The sequence below is a fragment of the Hipposideros armiger genome, unplaced genomic scaffold (genome assembly GCF_001890085.2).
Source record: "Hipposideros armiger isolate ML-2016 unplaced genomic scaffold, ASM189008v1 scaffold_157, whole genome shotgun sequence".
Lineage (NCBI taxonomy): Eukaryota > Metazoa > Chordata > Mammalia > Chiroptera > Hipposideridae > Hipposideros > Hipposideros armiger.
In genome coordinates, this window is record NW_017731507.1 from 1779652 (window position 1) to 1801136 (window position 21485).

General features: G+C 47.5%; 1 protein-coding gene across 5 annotated transcripts in view; it reads left to right on the forward strand.

Moving 5' to 3' along the window:
• The window catches only part of ZFAT (zinc finger and AT-hook domain containing), a 219382-nt gene that overhangs the window by 123468 nt on the left and 74429 nt on the right, over positions 1-21485 (forward strand). For 4 of the 5 annotated variants that reach the window (XM_019651286.1, XM_019651281.1, XM_019651283.1 and 1 more), the window contains 4 exons: positions 733-918; positions 2623-2773; positions 7147-8597; positions 9437-9669. In XM_019651286.1, coding sequence (XP_019506831.1) covers positions 733-918; positions 2623-2773; positions 7147-8597; positions 9437-9669 — 2021 coding nt within the window. The remainder of the gene's footprint in view (positions 1-732; positions 919-2622; positions 2774-7146; positions 8598-9436; positions 9670-21485) is intronic. The other variant, XM_019651285.1, reaches the window with a different exon arrangement.

Sequence of the window (21485 nt, forward strand, 5' to 3'; positions counted from 1 at the left end):
TATTTGTCTTTCTCTGACTGACTTATTTCACTTAGCATAGTGTTCTCTAGGTCCATCCATATTGTTGCAAATGGTACGATTTCCTTCTTCTTTATAGCTGAGTAATACTCCATTGTGTAAATGTACCAAAGTTTCTTAATGCAGTCATCTACCGATGGGCATTTTGGTTGTTTCTAAGTCTTAGCTATTATGAATAGTGCCGCAATGAACATAGGGGTACATATATTTTTTCAGATTAATGTCTTGGGGTTTTTTTGGATAAATACCTAAGAGTGGGATTGATGGGTCAGCCTTATCAGTCTTGATGGTCGCCAGGCCTGGCACACGGACCGTGCCCACTAATTGTGAGCTGAGTAGGTGAGTGGTTTACTCTTAGGCTGTGAATCTTGGAGACTTGATCCTCTGTGCAGCGTTGTTTATTAAAGACTGCAGAATGGTGGGGTTCATGAAAACAAGACAAGGGGCTATGCCTATGTTATCAACAGTGAGTCCCACGTGCCCAGGTGGTGGCCTGTGGCAGGGGGTGCAATGAATATTTACCGAGTCGAATGAAGGACTAAAGAACCAAAGATGGAGCCCAAACCGATAGAGAGGCCTGTGTCACACTGTGGGTCAATGTATATGTCACACCTATATCTTCCCCGTCCTGCCCCATACAAGGGTTATGTGCACTCTCCAAGCCTATCGCTACTATAAAAGGCTATTTTATACACCTTGGCATTTGCTTCTTAGGTAACGAGTCTGACCTTGAACTGGAAAAGAAGTTTAAGGAAGAAGATGGAGAAAAGGCCCCGAGGAGGCCGCGGACACAGAGAACAGAGAAAGTCCAGAAGACCTCGGGAAAGGAGGCCGGGCAGGTTTCCGGAGCAAAGAAACCCATCATAAGCGTGGTTTTAACTGCACACGAAGCTATTCCAGGTGACCTCAACAGGCAGGAAGTGACAAACGAGACTCTCTGGGCAAGGCTGTACAGCTTGGACCCTGTGATCCCGGGCGGCTTGCTCACTTATTTACTCACTAGTCTGGGACCCGCAGACCTGTTACCACCCGGGGCTGTTGGGGATAGCGTGCAGAGGAGAGATAGCGAGGGGCTGTTCCTGCTGCCGCCGCCGCCACCCCTGCCATCCCAGTGGCCACTCAGGAGCAGCGGCCAGGGAGAGGGTTTCTTTCCTTTGCCCCCTCACCCAGCCTGTCCCATGGATGCCTGCTTCCCCCTCACTGCGCTCAGCGGGGCCGTCCTACGTGTAAGACGGACCCACTCAGACACACTGAGGAGCTGCCTCTCCAAGACCTACACTGGCTATTCAGTTCCCTCGGCCTGGTTTCTTTTTTGCATTTTTTAGTGGGGTTCATCAAATATTTATAATGCTGGAAATTTCTCTCTCCCTTTTATTTCATATAAAATAGCAAGTGGATATCTTATACTACTTTTTTTTTAAAAAAGGTCTCTTTCAGGAAGGGATACTTCAGACTAAAAGCAGCTTATGATAGTAGATTCCACAGTATAATAATGTTGTTTTGTTTTTGTTTTTCCCATCCATTTGGGGTGATAGGTGTCCAATAAAATTGAAAAATCAAGTTTAGGATTTTAAAAACAGCTACAGCCTTTTAAGCATCTATTTTCAATGCTAATAGTAACTCGTTATTTAAAATGAAAACACTGAATAAATTCCTGTTTATACTTCAGTGCTGAGTAAGGTCGTAAGTCAAGAATTATTCACATAAAATCATATGACGAGGAGAACTTTCAGGAAAGTCACTTTGCCCTGCCCTTCTTCAGAGCAGTATTATCCTGGGAAATGGAAGTCGCAGACAGGTTCCTGTCCTCAGCCATGTCCTGAGAAAGTTTCTACAGTAACTCCTTAAAAATTGATGGTTGTATTTTGAGATTTATACAAGTGGCGTGAAAAGTATAATTAATTTCCTGTGCTATTCGGGAAACAAGGGGCTAAGCGGAGCCTTTCCTTTAATGCACTTGACACATACATGTGTGTGTGTGTGCACATGTATGTGCACATGTATATACACATACACATGAGGTTCCCGCTGCTGTACAAGGTCTTTGATCATTTCACATCATAGAATTGCACAAGTGACCTTGGGGTTTCTCCCTGCAAACCCTTCATTTCATGGGTGGAAGCAGAGGCCCAGAGATGGGGGGCAGCATCCTCCTTGGGACTGGGCCCAGGCACCCTGGTGCCTGTCCACCGCTGCTCGGTGGATCCTTGCTGCTTGATGCCGTTTTACACTTACACAAAGTTTGACACACGTGATTCCCTGTAAAACCTTGCAGGTATACACACACACACACACACACACACACACACACACACGCACATTATGTATCTATATGATTTTGTTTTTTAATAAATAGATCAAGTGGAAATATACCTCAGGACATTTTGACAGATTCTTAGACAACTTGCCTATCCCCGTCTCCTGCCCCCCATCTCCCACCCCCCACCCCACACACACACTCACACAGGTTAAATGTGCGAACTGAGGGAAAACTATCTTGCACGGGGAACATACAGTAAAGAAACACACCTTCCAGGCTCTGGTCCCTCCCTGGGCCACTCGTGGTGCCTCTCTGATACTCAGTGCGTTGTACCTCTGTCTCAGGTGCCACCAAGATTGTTCCCGTGGAGGCTGGGCCCCCAGAAACAGGAGCCACAAACCCCGAGGCCACCTCGGCCGACCTGGCACCTCGGAGAGGGTACCAGGAGTACGCCATTCAGCAGACGCCGTATGAGCAGCCCATGAAGTCCAGCAGGTAAAGTGTCTGTTGTGCGTGACTTGCAGACAGAGACGGGACTCCAGTGACCCCCACAGAGGGCGAGGGGTCAGCACGCTAGTTTATTAGGACTCCGCTTTGTAAAGGACTTGGGTTTCTTGATTTAACTTAAGAATCAACTCCTCCATTATGGCCCGTTAACGACCCACTGTGTGTGATCTCCACACGCCCTCCAGGGTCTCTGTCTCAGCTGTGACATGTACCTGAAGAGGTAGATTAGCAGGCATCACCTGAGCTCTGCAAACATCTTCCATCCTGAGAGGGACATCAGAGAAAATGCCCGTCACGGATGGGTCTCCCTGTTTCTGAAGAGGGGAAACGGGATTAATCTTTAGTGCTAAATGGACCTGGGTTGGCTCCAGATTCTTCTACTGAGTTCAGCTCTGCAGATTAAACACCTGTTATGTGTCAGGTGCTGGGAATGTGAGCGAGATCAGGACAGACAGGGCCACTGCCTGGATGAAGCTGTCAATCTCCTGTGAGCGGACACGTGCTCTTGACTCCAAGCCTCTGTCACACCAACCACAAGATTGTCCCATAGGCTCTGACTTAGTCTAGTGGTGAGAATAAATGTCAAAAGATATGGAAACTGTCGGGCACATGCTGTGCTCCTGTTAAACTACAACATAATGTCATGCGGGTTGCTTCATTAATTTGTAGCCTCAGTCCACTCTTCTTTCAAATGTGAGCAACTGAATTTATTAATGAAGTTGTAAAAATTCTCATTCCTTTGGCAAAACTGTAATGGCATTGAATTTGAAGACCATTCTGGCCTCAACTCAGGTTGATTTGTAGACCTTCGCTAATTATCTTCATATTTCAAGGTCTGTCAGGGAAGGGTCCAACTAAATGCTATTTCTGTTACAGATAAATATACTTGATGTTTAATTAACAGATCTAGGCTGGGTTCCTATTGTCATGCATTCTGTTACTATTTTAGAGTATCCGTTATAAAATAGTTATGAAAGAGACTTTTTTTGCATGAGAATTTTGCTTTGTAAAATACAGATACACACTTTTAGGTTATATCAATTATTTTCTCATATAAATATTTATTTATATTTATTATCAGATTTATTATGTAGGAAATTTTGGAAGTCCAGAAAACTATAAAAAAATCATTTGTAATCTCACTGCCCTAAGATAACCACTATTAATATTACTGTATTTCCTTCCAGTCTTTTTTCAGCCCCTCTAGTTTATAAAGTTGAGTTTATATTTTATGTGACGTTTTGTATCTTGCTTTTCACATTAATCGCATTATACTCACTGCCCTTTGTTCCTCACATTCATGAACTCTGTTCTGTAGCTACACGCTGTAACATCATGGGGATACGCTGTAACCTCCTTAACTCTGGGCTTCGCAGCCAATGAGATCTTTGTAAAAGATGCCCATTGGATCGTTCCCTGTAAGGCCTCACGTTTTTGTGAGGAGAGCTTGGCCTCCTGGGCCTCCCAGGGCTGCCCGCTCTGCCGCCCGGCCCCCTGCGGCACCCCGTCTGGTTCTCTGGGCTCCGGCCACCTGCTCCCTTTCACTCCCTTCATCTCTCCTGCAGGTGCCTCTTCCTGGCTGCCCCCCTCTGTCTGGTCACCCCTCCGCTATCTACTCAAGTGTCCGGTCCTCAGGGCGGCCTGCCCTGACCGGAGCTCCTAGAGCACCCTGCCTTTTTCCGTCCGGCAGGGAGCTGATGGTCATCATTTCCCTAGGAGGTGTGCCTTAGACAGCATGAGCTGTGTTTGGTTTCGTCCCTATTGTGTCCCCACTGCCTGGAATGAGTGAATGAATGAGTGAAAAAAAAATGTGCCAAGTAGCTCCCTATGTCGGGACCTTCAAACAGCTTCCCGCTGTCAACTGTTGTGAGACATAGTGCAGTGAGTACCTTCATTCAAATTGTGTATTTGTTGTTTCAGATAGATTCCCAGAATCGGAATGGCTGAATCAAGGGGTCTGGCCTTGTAAACTGATTGCCTGATTACTTCCTAGAATGCAGTGCGTGAGAGTGCCTCTCTCACTGAATAGGGAACATTTGAGTAAAATAATCCAAGAGAATCGTGCGACTTTGCAGCTCTGTGCGTCAGTTCAGTCAGTGGCTTGTGCTTGAGTCAGATGTTGGCTGTTTAGCATCTTCACCAGATTTCATTCCATTTGGTGGAAATAAGGCACTGAGGCCTTTATCAGGCAATTGTGTATAATACACACACACACACACACACACACACACACACACACACAAATCACAGCAAACGATTCTCCTGAGCCCATATAGATCTTGCATCAGAGAAGGAAATATGTACCGTGATGTGTTTGTTTAATGAGCAGTATGAATATAGGGTTTCTTCCTTTGGTGTTCTTTGTACCAATACAATTTATCGCCTTCTAGATAGCTTCATCATTTGAGAAAGATCCAAATTAGTTTCCTTAAATTAGCCTTGAGTTTAGCATGCAGGCATCCCCATAACTTTCACATTTGAATATTTTAATTACATCATGTGAATTGTACCCTGTAGTGTGTATGGACTGTAATCCATTTAAATATTTTTAATTTAAGGACAAGGCAACCTGTGTTGATCAAATATAGCTGTATGAGAGTTCCATAAAGACAGACTTTGCAGTTGTAGTGAGTGCAGTGTAATAATGTATCTGATTAACAGCACCACGTGATTGGCAGCTGTTCCGAGGACTTCCTTGGAGAACCCGACACACCGTCCAGAGGGGGCAGTTACAGGCGAGAGGAAGCCTCACCGGCCTGTGGCTCATCTGCCAATTCCTGTCCCCGGTGCATGTCATAGTACTTTGGTGACTGCCATTTGTTGATTTTAGAAACAGGTGACTGTTCCAACAGCAGTGGAAGCCCCATCCGGGGGCCTTCTCCATGTGTACAGTCCCCCGGGGAGGGGGCTGGTGTGAACAGTGTTTTCAGGCAATTTAGAGGTTGAGGAGGAATATGTAGGCTGTGGAGGCAGACAATGTGCTCGGGTTCCAATCCTGGCTTCACCACTTACTAAGTATATGACCTTGGGCAAACACTCCATTTTCTTATCTATAAAATGGGTATAATAATAGGGTTGGGATTAAATAGGTTTTGGCATATGCTAAGAACTCAGTAAATGCTAGCTTTTATTTCTGCCATCTCATTCAGTATACCCATTGCCTTATTGAAAGAGAAAGGGTTCACGAGGCAGGCTGTGCTTTTATGCTCCATCACATACACGAAATCTAACACAGGGCCTGAGACACTTTGGCAAGTGTTAATAAAAGACCATAATTTATCCATAAATGATGCATGAGGTTAATAAATGATGCCTGAACAGCAATCTTTTTTACCCTGAGTTCAAAGCCCGCCGTGGGGGAGGAGGAGGAAGACGGAAGTCGACATTTCAGCTGTATTATGGATAGAGCTGTGGGAGCAAAGGGCGTGGTGCAGCCACACTGCGCTCCCTGCGACTGTGGTGCAGAACTGGACAGCCTGACTGCCGCCCCACCTGCAGTCCTGACCGTTGCTGGCCAGGCCCATGAATGCCCACTTAGCTAAGAGCTTCCCATGCCACGTGCTGTCCATGGGCAGACGCCTCCCCACCAGGAAGGGAGAAGCGAACTCAGCTCGGGAAGGCGGGGTCCTGTTCCAGACTCACCTGTCAGATACGTCAGTTACTTATACTGGGAAGAAGGGAGGATGTGGAGAGAGGCCAGGACTCGTTCACTGAGGGGTGGTCCTCCCATGGAAACTTGCAGCCCAGGGTAAGAAAGGCTGTCACCCCTGATGGCTGGTGAATGAACAGGCAAATCTAGATCACTGAAGCTATTGAGCAAACCCAGGCAGAAGTTTATAGTCTCACGGAGCAGACTGAGTTCGTTCCATTAAGACTGGTCCCTTTAAAATACCCCGGAATACAGTCGGGTGGGCTTTGGAACGTGACCATCGTATCTGTGGTGAATGACACGCCCCTTCCCCCGTTTCCCTCTCTCGCCCCGTCTTCCTTGTCCTGTGCTGCAACTCAGACATCCCTTCTTCCGCAAGTTTTCCCAGTCAGCTGGGTCCAGGTCAGACACCTCTGCCTTTCTCCAGCCCGCACATCCTCCTGTCGACACTTAGCACACTGCTGCAGCCATGCCCTGACCCGCCTTCTCTCCCCAGGCTGTGAGCCCCTGAGGAGCAGGGACCACCCTCCCCTCTCCGTGTGCCTGGTCCGTGTTGGGTCCTCGGTCCCGGGTGCTGATGAGCCAAGGCGCACGTCCATCCTCAGTCCTGCTCGGCTCACGTTGGAGCCTTTGGTGTTCGCCCCGTGGGAAGGCACGCGAGGCCCCTGGGCGTGTGCCATCTCCCCGTAACGCTGCTGTCCTCTGTTCCCAGGCTCGGGCCCACCCAGCTCAAGATCTTCACCTGCGAGTACTGCAACAAGGTCTTCAAGTTCAAGCACTCGCTGCAGGCGCACCTGAGGATCCACACCAACGAGAAGCCGTACGCGTGCTCCCACTGCAGCTACGCCAGCGCCATCAAGGCCAACCTGAACGTGCACCTGCGCAAGCACACCGGCGAGAAGTTCTGCTGCGACGACTGCTCCTTCACCTGCCTGAGCAAGGGCCACCTGAAGGTGCACGTGGAGCGCGTGCACAAGAAGATCAAGCAGCACTGCCGCTTCTGCAAGAAGAAGTACTCGGACGTCAAGAACCTCATCAGGCACATCCGGGACGCGCACGACCCGCAGGACAAGAAGGTGCAGGACGCCCTGGACGAGCTCCGCCTGCTGACCAGGGAGGGCAAGCGGCAGCTGCTGTACGACTGCCACATCTGTGAGCGCAAGTTCAAGAACGAGCTGGACCGCGACCGCCACATGCTGGTCCACGGCGACAAGTGGCCCTTTGCCTGCGAGCTCTGCGGCCACGGGGCCACCAAGTACCAGGCGCTGGAGCTGCACGTCCGGAAGCACCCCTTCGTGTACGTCTGCGCCATCTGCCTGAAGAAGTTTGTCAGCTCCATCAGGCTGCGCTCCCACATCAAGGAGGCGCACAGGGCCGCCCAGGAGACCTTGGTCTTCACCAGCTCCATCAACCAGAGCTTCTGCCTCCTGGAGCCTGGGGGGGACATCCAGCAAGAAGCCTTGGGGGGCCAGCTGCAGCTGGTGGAAGAGGAGTTCGTGTTCCAGGAGGTCAGTGCCCCCAAGGAGGCGGACTGCCCTGGGGAGGCCCAGCCTGAGGAAGGACGGAAGGGGCTGGAGGCCCCGGTGGGGGTGCCTGCTCTGCTGGTGCACGTGGCCACCCCCCATTCCGAGAGCCCCACCCTGTCCTCCTGTGAGCTGGGAGCTGCGGAGGTCGCCTCGGACCTCCATTCGCACGTGGTAGTTTCAGCTGACCTCTTGTTGAGAAACGATACCTCCTCGGCTGAGGCCCATGCTGCTCCTGAGAAGACCCTGGACACCCAGCACGGGGGCTCTGTCCAAACTCAGGGCGAAGGAGTCAAGCCGCTGCTGCCCCCGGCCAGAAGCCCCGATCCAAACCAGGAGACCCAGGGCGCCCAGGATCCCCCAGGGGAAGGGCCGAAGACGGCTGCCCTGCCACCCGATGGACCAGATCCCAGTGGGTGTCTCAGGTCAAACCCAGAGGAGGCCTCAGACCTGCCTCCGGTAGCCGGTGGGAGGGACGTGGCGCTGGACCAGCCTGACTCTTGCACAGCTGCCCCCGAGCACCGGGCCAGCATGAGTGCGTTCATGAGGATCCTGGACAGTTTGCAGAAGAGGCGAATGGACACTGGCTTGTGCGAGAGGATCCGGAAGGTGTACGGAGACCTGGAGTGTGAATACTGTGGTAAGGAGAGGGGGCAGAGCACACAGCGGACGGGCCCTCTCACTCCCACAGGCCATCCATCCCCACCTTGTTTTGGGTCACCTCATGTTTGATTTGAGCTCATGTCTCTTTGCACAGGACAGCTTCTAAACAAGCTACCGAGCTATCCTTCATTTTTAGAGAGTGACGGGTAGCTGCCCGTGTTGCACGTTAGCACTTGAGGTCTTTGTGAAGGCAGCCGGGGAGACGGGACAGCTGACCGTTGGGCTGTCGGGTGTGCATGCAGAGGTTTAGCCCACGGCCTCTGCCAGAACTTTAACCAAGGAGAGCCTTTCTTCTGGCCGATGACACGTTAAAATAGAGCTTTAAGTTGTGGCCGTGCTCTAGATGAGCAGAGAGGTGACCGAAGTGGCTTCAGCTCCTTGTAGGGAGGCCCCGCATAGAACCTGCCAGTCCCAGTGCACGCTTGGCCTCTGAGCCTCCTGGAGAGGTGGCAGCGCGGGAAGCAGGAGACCCAGCTCTGGGCCCGGTGTCCCAGATGTCAGTATTCAGAGACTCTCTGTTTTATGCATGTGTATAGAAGTATTTGACACCACCATTGACCCTCAATAACTGTTCATTTCCCCTATCCTAGCTCCGACATCAGGCAGAAAGACTAGCACCCTTAATATTTGCAACCTCCTACCTCTGACAAGTAATTTCCAGACAGAAATGTGGTGGAAAGCGTGAAGGGTGACCTGGACAAGCAGTAGAGGGAGATAAAAATATAGTCGTTACAAAGTCGTAATAATTTAAAGAAAAAAAAATCAGATTCAGTATAAAAGAAACTTCCTTGTTCTCACGTGACAATATTTTTTTAGGCAAACTTTTTTGGTACCAAGTGCATTTTGATATGCATGTCCGCACCCACACCCGGGAACATCTGTATTATTGCTCCCAGTGTCATTATTCTTCCATCACCAAAAACTGCCTTAAACGCCATGTAATTCAGAAACACAGTAACATCTTGCTGAAGTGTCCCACTGACGGCTGTGACTACTCGACTCCAGATAAATATAAGCTGCAGGCCCATCTTAAAGTTCACACAGAGCTGGTAAGTAGAAGCCCGGATGGCAGCCCGCGTCCCCTGGGTGCTCATGGCTTTCTCACTTTTACGCAGACGGCTGTGTCCATGCTCCACGCCCATCCAGTGTGTACTCGTCCTGCCTGGAAACCGGAGGGGTCCGAACCGGAAACAGGCTCTTTCCCAGACAGGGGGCTTCGCCCAGGGGTTCCTTTCACAGGGAGAGTCTCACATATGTTGAGAAAAAGATTAGATTGAATACAGTGGCTTTCTATGCTCATTTTTCAGCATCGGAGAAAGTGTACAGAAAAAAGATGTACAGAACAGAAGTAAAGCAAGAGTGTCTCCGATGACGCTTTAAAGAATTATTAATAACAGGGATAATAATAGGAACAGCTGCCGCTAAAAGTTGTTGACAGGTTAAATTAGATAAGGCCTGTAGCGTGTTAAGCACGGTATTTTGTTCACAGTAACAGCACCGTAAATGTTGACAACAAGCGTTGTCCAGCCATTGTGTTTTTTGTAGGAAACTTTAAGAGTATCTGTGAAGCACATTTATTTAAAAAAAAAGTGACGTGTTCATTCAAGGTGCTGTTAATATTCACGATGGTAAAACTTGTTTAATTCTTTGGTGGTAGGTCATGTGACACAATGAGTGAATGTTTATTTTTGCAAACCCTAATCTAACTGAAGAGGCTGCTGCCTGAGAGCGACTTGAGATGTGTTGGTCTCATCAGGGAGGTACAGCTGGCCCAGGTGGGGTTCTGTTCTAATTGCGTTCCTTGTTATGCCACAGGCAGCACAGCCTTCAGACAGCTGAAGTTTATGCCACTTGCTGTTCTCCGGCATGAAAATCATTAACAGCATAGCCGTCTATCACCGGCTGACGGGGGAAGTCAGGGGTTTCAGGTTTTGTGGGAAGGTCAGAACACACATTTGGGGTTAGATCCCTGCATTCAAACTGTCTTGAGCTCTAACTACACAGGCCGTGTGACATTGGGCAAGTCACTTGTCCTTTCTGAGACTTGGTAGCCCTTCTGAAATGTATATGGAAAAGTATGGATCTGTTTTATGCACACACATGTGTACACAAATATGCACAGACATATACACACATAAGTATAAGTATACACACGTGTTTTTTTCGTTTTGTTATTTTTTTTAAGCTGAGCCATCCTGCCACCTGTTGGCAGCTCAGCAGCAGCTCAGCTCGGGCCGGGCAGCAAACCGCTGTTGCTCAGAGCTTGCACTCTTAAGCGAGCTCTTAACCAACTGAGCCACTTGGCTGGCCCCACACATGTGTTTTTTAATTGACTTTTTTTCCAGTTACAGTTGCCATTCAATTTTGTATTAGTTTCAGGTGTACGGCATAGTGGTTAGACATTTATATAATTTAAGAAGTGATCCCCCCCCCCGAGAACTCTAGTTAACGCATATGTACACATGTGCACACACGTTATGTACAGCTGTAACACAGTACACATATGGACGCACATGTACACGTGTATATTTGTGCATGTATATGGATCTAGACTTACTGGGAGATCGAAGTGGAGTGCTCGCAATAAAGAACTTGGCTCAGTGCTGGTGTGGTAGACTGTGTACCACCTGTCACATGCCACCTGGTACCACTTAGGACACGTTCCTGTTCCCTGTCAGAGCTGCTGACAGGGTGGCATTGCTGCCAGTATTCTCTTAGGGCAGGAAACCTGAGGTGGCGGAAGTCACTGTTGTGACTTCGCCAGGAACGCATATGAAGTGAAGATGGAGTGAGGCCAACACGAGAACAGGGTTCTCAGGGCAGCCTTGGAGCCTAGCCGTTAAGACCAGGAACCAGACTGCCCCCATTGACCATGCCTGTAGCCGTAAGAGGAGCCATGTTTTGGCGCTGTGCCCGGTTTACCCATCCTCGGGTGAGGAGGAGGTGAGGGAATAGATGCAAAGGCCTCAGAAACAGTGCCTGGCGTGGGGTAAGCTTTGTAAGCCAGCGACTGTTACTGCTGTTAATATTTATTCCGCTTATCATTCTGGGACTTGTTGCTCAGGAGTTAGAGATTTTGAAACACGAGGAAGCTGTAAAAGAGCTTTGTGACCTGGGTGGCCTGTTTTCCACGCCCACCGTGTGTCTCAGAGGGACGCGTGGTCTTGGCCCGGGAGGTTGGTGCTCAGCCTCCCGCCCGCAGCCCTGGGGCTCCGGGTCAGCAGGGAAGTGTCAGGGACAAGCTCTAAGATCTTCAGCTCCAACCTCATATGCTTTCGTTTTTCTTGGGAAACTGGCATTTAAAGAAGCTTTAATTTTCAACTCTTTGTGGTTATGAATCTTCAAAGTGAATCTCTCTTTAGCACTGACATTTGAGAAGCCATCCGAGGAAGTGTGGACTGGGGGAAGGGAAGTCGCTTTTGCTGTTGTCATCCCGGGTGCAGGCCCTCATGCGACCTTACTGAGTGCCACCACTGGGAGGTGGGGACTGCTCCCTCCACTGGGCAGATTAGGTGTCTTCTATCGGAGTCATAGGGTAAGGTGCCATCGGTCACACTGTTGGTAAGGGACAGAGATGGAACTCAAGCCCATGGGTTCTCCGTGACCCACGCTCTGTCACTGCCCCCCACTGCCCACTCGTGGTGGTCGGTCATGAATCTCAGCCACGCCGTTCCTGGCAGGTCACTTGTACGTCATTCGAAGGAGTGTGGCGGAGGTAGACTTTGTCCCATAACAGCAGGGACTGTGTTGACATTTTCTGTGCTGTGCCTTATGCTCCAGGAATAAACGTGTCTGAAAGTCCCCGTGAGAGAAGTGCGGGAATAAGGGAGCAGGACTTTGCTGACCTTTCAAACAAGGAGGCTATCCTGATTCCCGTCAACACCCCCACCTGCTTACAGGTTGTTCAAGTTGAATTTCAGCCTTTTCCCTCGCTGGTATTTGCGTGCTTCCATTTGAAACACTTTTAAAGGTGAATGTGCTTCTCTGCTCCTGCAGCTCGCTGACACGGGTCACAGGCATCATTTCCTGGGATTTTTCTGCCAGGCGTTGGGATTTCCAACATGAGTAAGACCCGTTTCTGCCCTCAAGGCTTTCTTTGTTTCATGCGGGGATAAACAAATGGACATAATGACAATATGGCCATGAGGGAGGGTGAGCGAGGCCAACACACACCGACCTGGACCAGGCCGGGTCACGGTAGAGGAGGGCTGCCTGGAGGAGGAGTTCTAAGCTCGATGGGTAGGATTTGGCCAAGGGAAGAGGCAGGGAGGAAATGCCCAGCAGAGTAGCCCGCACAAACCAGGGGGGGCCTTTCATATGTATGTCCGGATAATGAGTAACTAAGCATTTTCCATGAAGCAGATGGCCCGTAATGCCAGCGTCGTAGAGAGCATCAGTTATGAAGACGGGTTTCAGTATTTTGAGTTCAGAAAGCATTTGTCTTTTCAGCCTGTAAATTATTTCTATAATGAAGCCAAAGGGACCAAGGAGATGTTGACACAATAGAAAGGTCTTCTGTTAGCTGTCGTCACTTACTTTCCCCTCCCCCAGCCTGGGACAACCACCAATCTGCTTTCTCTCAATGGATTTGCCTGTTCTGGACATTTCTTATGGAATAGTGGCGTGAATTCCATGCCTCAGGGTGGAGGCGAGGTAGCATGAATGAGCTTGTGACAGAGCGGCGCCACATGGATGCCATTGTCCAGGAAAGGCAGAGCCCTGCTGTTCTGACCGGGGGCGAGTCCTTGCGTCAGTCCACGTGGGGCTTGGTTTCCTTACCTGTGATGCAGGGAGGTGGGGCCAGGTGTGTTGAGTCCGGTTGGGCTCTCCCATTTGATCTGGCTCTTACCCGTTATCAACACAGAGTCGCATGCAGTGCAAAACTAAGGAAATTTAAAATAAAAGCCCACCCTCACTCCCATCCCAAGTGGCCCTGTATCCAGGTCCATTCCAGTGGCGACAGGACTCCGGGAAAACTTGGCTAAGCTCCTGTTTCTGAGACCCAGTTCATAGCTGAGGGCGCAGCTAATGGTTGGAAGGTGCGCACACACTGAATATAGTTTCTTCTCACCACCTCTTCCATCTCGTCAGCAACTAGATGGTGTGACTTACAGTCAGGGATGTGTTGGAATCAAGGAATTGTGGGGACCTAGTCAAGGAAGTTGGTGACCTTTACGGAGCAAGCCCGCTTCTTACAGCACTGTGCACACTTTGTGAAGGGGAGGCCGGAGAGAACAGGATATGTGTCCCGTGAGAGGGGACTGTGAGTCTGGCATGCTGGATGGACCCACACCTGTTATCTGGGGGCCATTGCTGACCCTCCTGGAATCTCACCTGTAAAATGGAGCTAAGGTACTTTCTCCTACTGCTTAGGGTTAAATTAGAAATATGTATAGGACTCCCCAGTGAGTGTTTTTTTAGTCCCTTGACCATGAGAATGTTATGAAATCAGTTTAGTGGACCACAGCTAGTGTATCTTAAAAACGAAACAGAAGAGAATAAAATAGAAATAAGCAGCATCATTCATCTATACCAAGGGTAAGTAGTATTTTCTGAGACCTTTGTTTCTGTGTTTCGTATGTTTATCTGTCCACGTGTGTACATGTATGTGCTGGGCGGGGATGTTAAACAGGTGGGTCCCATGAACCAAGTTTGCAAGGCACTGACCCAGATGATGTAATTCATGGCGTCCCGAATCAGAACCCCACGGGAAATTGTTACGGATGATAGTTCTGGGCTCATACTGCCGTCATGATTTGAGCGGGGACCTGGGAGTTTGTTAATGAAATAAGTTTCTCCTGACACAGACTTTTGAACTATCAGGAAGTGGACCATATGGTGGATATGTCAGTCTGTTCTCTTTGTCTCTGGCTTGGGTTTCTTCTCAGCAGACCTCACAGGTAACCGGCGCCAAGGACGGCGTAGCAGTTACGAGCTGGGGAATGGGCACGTTTTGGTGTTGCATTCTGATGCTACCACTCTACTCGTGAGCGGTGTGACTTCACTACCTGACCTCCGGCCCCTCGTCTGTCAAGTGGGAATGCCAGTCTCCAGGCTTGTGGTGGGGATTCAGTGAGGTGACCTTTGTGAGGGACACGGCACAGGTCCGGGCAGGTGGGGAGAGGCCAGCCCACCATCGCTTACCCTTCTGAGTAGCCACGTAGCAGCAGAGGAGGAATAGTAATGACACGCGTCCATCCAGGCCGTGCTGGTCTCAACAAATGTTTAAAATGCGTGCCGGCTCCTGTCGTTGAGAAGTGCATAGTCTGTTTTTGGCTACAAAGGTACACATATTCTAACAATCTTACATGTACTTGCTGGAAGTAAGCTAAAATCTTATATTGCCAACAAAAAACAGAAAGTAGAGGGAGCTACCTCCAATATCTTTCTGGAAATAAATGAGTTAGTCCGTATTTTTTTTTTTTAAAGATTTTTATTGGGGATTGGGGGATGAGAACAGCACTGGGGAATTGGGGGAAGGGGAACAGACAAGTTGCTGTCCTTTTTGTTCTTCAGTCTAGTTGTGGAGGACGTTGCTTCAGGTTGAGCTGTTGTTCAGCATCTTAGCTGTAGAGGGCAGGGTCACTGGCCCTCATATGTGGGATCCAAACCGGGCCCTGCTGCTCAGAGCTGGCGTCCTAAGCCAGTTCTTAACCAACGCGCCACTCGGCCGGCCCCCCTTTCTTTTTTTTTTTTTAGAGATAATGTTATTGAACTGAAGTGACTGCACGCAGGCTTTTCCTTCTCCAGGGCTTCAAGAGCGTGGCCTTTTCTTACTTGGTCGCAGACCACTTTGTTCCCGCGCTGCCCTACTGGGTGTTTATCCACAGTGCTGGAGACCTCGGGCCACCAGAGCTTCCTGTGTACAGAGCAGCGTCCTGTGAGCAAGCCGGGGTCCGGAACTGCACGGGCCGGGCTCGGCAAAACAGGAAAGGAAAGTCCTGAGTGCAAATCCCAAACGGAGCACGTGTCTGGCTCTTTTCTAACTGTTCAAATCGGTCACAAGCTCAGCGGCCCCTTTCCTGGCTTTGCCGTACTTGCCATGTGTCCGTGGTGGTTACGGGCTCTGTGCGCTCACAGTTCTGCGGGCCCAGCTCGTGAGCCCCTTGAGGGCAGGGCCAGTGTCTCACACCTTCGTCCCCAGTGCAAAGCCGGGCACGTGCCCCGGGCCCTGGGCAGTTTGAGGAATGCAGGAGTGAGCAAGCCCACGGAGGACAGCAGGTCCCGTGACCATGGCCCTTTATTTCTGAGAGACTGTTCCGAGTGGAATCCCCCACCTTATATTTTTGAGTTCCCATCAGGTATTTTAAGGTGTCCTTACTTAGCCAACATTTCATGCAACTGTTGGCAAGGCAACCCCGGAGCGGAGAGCTGTGCTCTGAGCATCGGCCCTGGGGCTGCGTCCCAACGAACCACAAGCCGTGACCATGGCCTCCTGCTGACACCTCCCTTCTTTTCGAGTCCCAAGCTGCTCTGAAGGCCATTTCCCTTGGAACAAACAAACCCCCAGGCCTGGGCTCTCTTACCGTCATTAATGGCGTGGATCTCATATTCTCCGCCTCTGCCAGGAATGCTTTTAACCACCACTCTCTTTAAGTTTGCTTTGTCAGTTTGGGTTTTCATCTCCGGTTCGGAACTGAGGTTTGGAAAAAGAAAGAAATGAGTCCAAAGAGTGCACCGGGCTCCCAGCACCCCTCCCACTGCTGTGTCCTGACAGCCTTCAAAGGCATCAGGAAGTAAGGGGCCCTGATAAGCTCTGAGGTAAATGGCTTTCAGACTATCAGATTAAAAGGAAACAAACAGCAAGGGCTCAGGGGAGATCACTGTGAACTCCTTCAAAGCCCTTCGAAAGCCTCCCTCAACTCTGATGACCAGGGCACCGGCGACAGCCGTGAGCGCTCCCAGGCCTCCTCTGCAGGATGCTTGCCTGGCCCACGTGTCTCTCAGAATGGCACTGAGAGTGCGAGTTCCTATGCGAGGATGCTGGGAGTGCTGGACCTGGAGGGTCAGTGGCTTTGGCTGGGTAGAAAGCTCAGGACAGCTTCACAGGAGCCTGGACCCCTTGGACATGTGAGCTTGGCAGGCACTGCTGGGAACCCAGGTTTTTGGTGGGAAATGCATCCACACTGGTTGGTTGTTCAGAGGGACTTTTGTTTTGTTCCTGTTTTTAAATATAAAGCACCCTTTTCCTAAGTGTGCTCTGGTGACCATCAGCTTCAGGAGACATTGTGTAAGAGCAACAGGAAGAACGCTCATTCACACCCGCTTTGCAGGTGCGCAGGTGCGTTAGCCCAGGGAGGTCTGTTACCTGAGGCTGAGCTGCATCATAACAAAACAACGCTGAAATCACGGCAGCAGAGCCTTTCAGATTTGAGTACTCACCCTCTTCCAAGCACTTCAGGTGTGTTCCTTTCAATAAACTTTAGTTTTCAGAGCACTTTTAGGTTCACTGCAAAAGTGAGCACAGAGTACAGAGATTCCCCACGTACCCTCTGCAACCCTGCGTGCACCGCCAACCCACTGTGGACACCCACACCTCAGTGGTACCTCTCTCACGACCGATGACCCTGCATGGACACGTCATTATCAGCCAGAGTCCACAGGCTTACATTAGGCCTCACCCCTGATGTTGCCCGTTCTCGGTGTTGTCCCTTGTTTGGGCAAATGTAAAGGACATGGGTCCATCATTAAAGTGTCACACAGAGTAGTTTCACTGCCCTGAAAACCCTGGGTGCTCTGCCCAGTCGCCCCTCCCTTCCCACTACACCCTGGCCACCATGGGTCCTTTTCCTGGCTCCATCATTCTGCCTCTTCCAGGATATAATAGAGTTGGAATTATATAGTATGTAGCCTTTTCAGATTGGTGGCTTTCACTTAGAAATATGCATTTCAGTTTATTCCACATATTTTTGTGGCTTGATAGCTCATTTCTTCTTAGTGCTAATATTCCATTGTCTGTATGGACCACAATTTATTCATCTACTGAAGGACATTTTAGTTGCTTCCAAGTTTTGGCCTTTATGAATACAGCTGCTGCAGACTATATGCACTTTTGTGTGTGTGTGTGTGTGTGTGTGTGTGTATACATAAGTTTTCCTTTTTTTTTTTTTTTTGGGTAAACACCAAGGAGCAGTTGCTGGATTTAATGATATGGATGTGTTTAGTTTTGTGAGACATTGTCAAACTGTCTTCCAAAGTGGCTGTACCATTTTGCATTCCTACCAGCAGTGAGTAAGAGTTCCGGTTGCTCCACATCCTCTCTAGCATTTGGTATTGTCAGTGCTCTGGGTTTGGGTCATTCTAATATGTGTGTAGTGGTGTCATTGTTATTTGAATTTGCATTCCCTTGATGACATATGCTGTGAATCATCTTTTCATATGCTTACTTATCATCTGTTTATCTTATTTGGTGAGGTATCTCTTTAGGCCTTTGGCATATTAGGTTGTTTTCCTGTTGTTGAGTTTTAAGAGTTATTTGTATATTTTGGATAACAGTCCTTTATCAGATATATCTTTTGCAAATATTTTCTCTCTGTCTGTGCCTTGTTTTTTTTCATTCTCTTAACAGTTTTTTTCATTCTCTTTTGCAGAGCATAACTTTTTAATTTTAGTGCAGTCCTGCTTATCAATATTCCCTTTTGTGGATAATGCCTTCAGTGTTATATCTAAAAAGTCATCACCATACTCCAGGTCAGCTAGATTTTCTCCTACGTGTTCTAGGAGTTTTATAATTCTGCATTTTACATTTAGGTGTATGATCCATTATGAGTTCATATTTGTGAAGGGTGTAAGGTCTGTGTCTAGATTCATTTCCTGCATGTGGCTGTCCAGTGGATCCGGCACCATTTTTGTTCCATTGTAGAGTGTTTGCTCCTGTGTCAAAGGTCACTTGACTGTATTTAAGCAGGTCTATTTCTGGACTCTGTTTCTGTTCCATTGATCTCTCTGTCTGTTCTTTCACCAATACCACACTGTCTTCACTACAGCTTTACAGTAAATCTTAAAGTTCAGTAGTATCAGTCCTCTGACTGTTCTCTAATACTGTGCTGGTTATTCTGGGTCTTTTGCCTCTCTATATAAACTTTATAATCAAAACCCACGAAATAACTTGCTGGGATTTTGGATGGGATTGCTTGAATCTATAGATAAAGTTGGGAAGAACTGACATCTTGACAATATTGAGTCTTTCTGTCTATGAGCATGAAATAGTTATCCACTTATTTAGCTCTTCTTTGATTTCTTTCATCAGAGTTCTATAGTTTTTCTCATATAGAGCTTATACATATTTTATTAGAGTTATACCTAAGCATTTTATTTTGTGGCGTGCTAATGTAAATTGTATTGTGTTTTTGATTTTAGATTCCACATATTCATTGCTGGTATGTAGGCAGCAGTTGACTTTTGTATATTACTCTTGTTTCCTGTAACCTTGCTGTAATTGCTTATTAGTTCCAGGAGTTTTGTGGTTAATTCTCTCAGAATTTCTCCATGGATAATCGTGTCATCTGCAAACAAAGATAGTTATATCTCTCCCAATCAGTATATCTTTTATTTTATTTTCTTGTCTTATTACATACGGACTTATTACATAGGAGTCCCACTGTGGTATTGAAAATGAGTCCTGGGAGGGGACACTTTGCTTTGTTTCTAATCTTAGTGGGGAGGCTTCCAGTTTCTCACCATTAGGTATGATGTTATTTGTAGTTCATTTTGTAGATATTCTTTATCAACTTGAGAAAGTTCCCCTTTGTTCCTACTTTACTGAGATTGTTTATCATGAATTAGTGTTGGGTTTTTGTCAAATTCTTTTTTTGCCTCTATTGATATGATCATGTGATTTTTTTTATTTTTAAAATTATTTTAGCTTGTTGATGTGATGGGTTACATTAATTGATTTTAGAATGCTCAATCAGCCTTGCATACCTGGGATAAGTCCCACTTGGTCATGGTGTATAGTTTTTTTTTATACATTGTTGGACTTAGTGTGCTAATATTTTGTTGAGGAGTTTTGCACCTTTTTCGTTAGAAATATTGGCCTGTAATTCTCTTTCTTGTAATGTCTTTCTCTGTTTTTGGTATTAGGTAATGCCGGCCTCATAGAATGAGTTAGGAAGTATTCCCTCTGTTTCTATTGTCTATAAGAAATTATAGGGAATTAGTATAATTTCTTCCTTAATTGTTGGGTAGAATTCACTGGTGAACCCATCTGGGTCTTGTGCTTTTTGTTTTGGAAAGTTATTAATTATTGCTTCAATTTTTGTAGTAGATACAGGCCTATTCATATTGTCTATTTCTTTTTGTATGAGTTTTGGCAGACTGTGTCTATTAAGTAATTGGTCTGTTTAATCTAAGTTGTCAAATTTGTGGACAAAGAGTTGTTCATAGTTTTCTTTTACTATCCTTACAATGTCCATGGTATTTGTAGTATGTCTCCTTTCATTTTTGGTATTACTAATTTGTGTCCTTTTTTTTTAATTAGTTAGCCTGGCTAGAGTCTTAATGATTTTATCAGTCTTTTCAAAGAACCAGCTTTTGGTTCTGTTGATTTTCTATTTTCAATTTCATTGATTTTATTTTCTTCTATTTAGTTTTGATATAATTTACTCTTCTTTTTCTATTTTCCTAAGGTGGAAGCTTAGATGACTGATTTTAGATTTTTCTTCTTCTCTAATGTATACCTCCAATGCTATAAATTTCCTCTAAGCACAGCTTTCACTGCCTTCTACAGATTTTGATAACTTGTTTTCATTTTTATTTAGTTCAAAATTTTAAAAAAGATTTTCTTGAGATTTTTTTTTCTTTGACTCACGTGTTATTTGAATATGTGATGTTTAATCTATATATGTTTTGGGATATTCCAGCTAGCTTTCTGTTTTTGATTTCTAGTTGAATCCATTGTGGTCTGCCAGCAGGCATCGTGTGATTTCTGTCCATTCCAATTTGCTAGTTTTCCTGTCTCCCCTGAGTCCAGGCTTTGCTAAGAAGATCAGAATGTTCCGGTGTATTTCAAAATGGTCCTACTCCCCTCTGCCTGCTAGAAACATGACAGCTTTTCTCTGATACTCACTGTGAGAGCAGGGTTGAGCTCCTGAAGGTAAAACTCACAAAAGTTTGGGGGTCCTCATATGACTGGGTCCCTTGGAATTTTTGTCTTCCACAGTTGTACTTGTTCTCTGGGAGGTTTCTGCTTGTGGATTTTTGCAGCAGTAAGTTGTAGTTCTCTGGTTTTACGTGTGTATTGTCCAATTTGGGGGGCAGTGGTTTGCCCTATGACCGCGTGTCTTTTTGGATCCAAGAAGAGTTGTTGCGTATTTAGTTTGTTCAAATTTTCATTGTGGTTAGGATGGAGTGAGGACTTCCAAACTTCTTACATGCTGCACTGGAAGCTGGAAGTCCAGTTTATGAGTGTTTAGTCTCCTTTGTCCTCCTAGCAATCCTATCAAGGAGGCAGTTTTTATTGCCATTTTGAAGAAACTAAGACACTAAGATGTTCAGTCACTTGCCCCATGTTGCCCCAGCTGTAAGTGGCGAAAGCAGGATTTGAACGTAGGGAACCTGAGCCCACAGTCTGTACTCCTAGTCACTGTCTCACAGGAGCAGGCGCTCTGGAGCCCAGAGGTCTGGTGTGGGAGTCCCACTCTGCTCTCTGTGCTGCTGTGACCTTGGGCAAGCTCTTAAACGCCTCGTATGTTGGGCTATGTAAAGCACTTTTCACACTGCTGTGCTTGCAGTAAGTTCTTAAGATATGGTGGCTATTGTTATTGTTATTGGTGGCATGAACAGGCTGCATTTTGGGGTGGCTGTGAAGATTGTATCCATTTACCAGCACACAGAATACACTTGTGCAAGGCAGAGCTCACAGCCG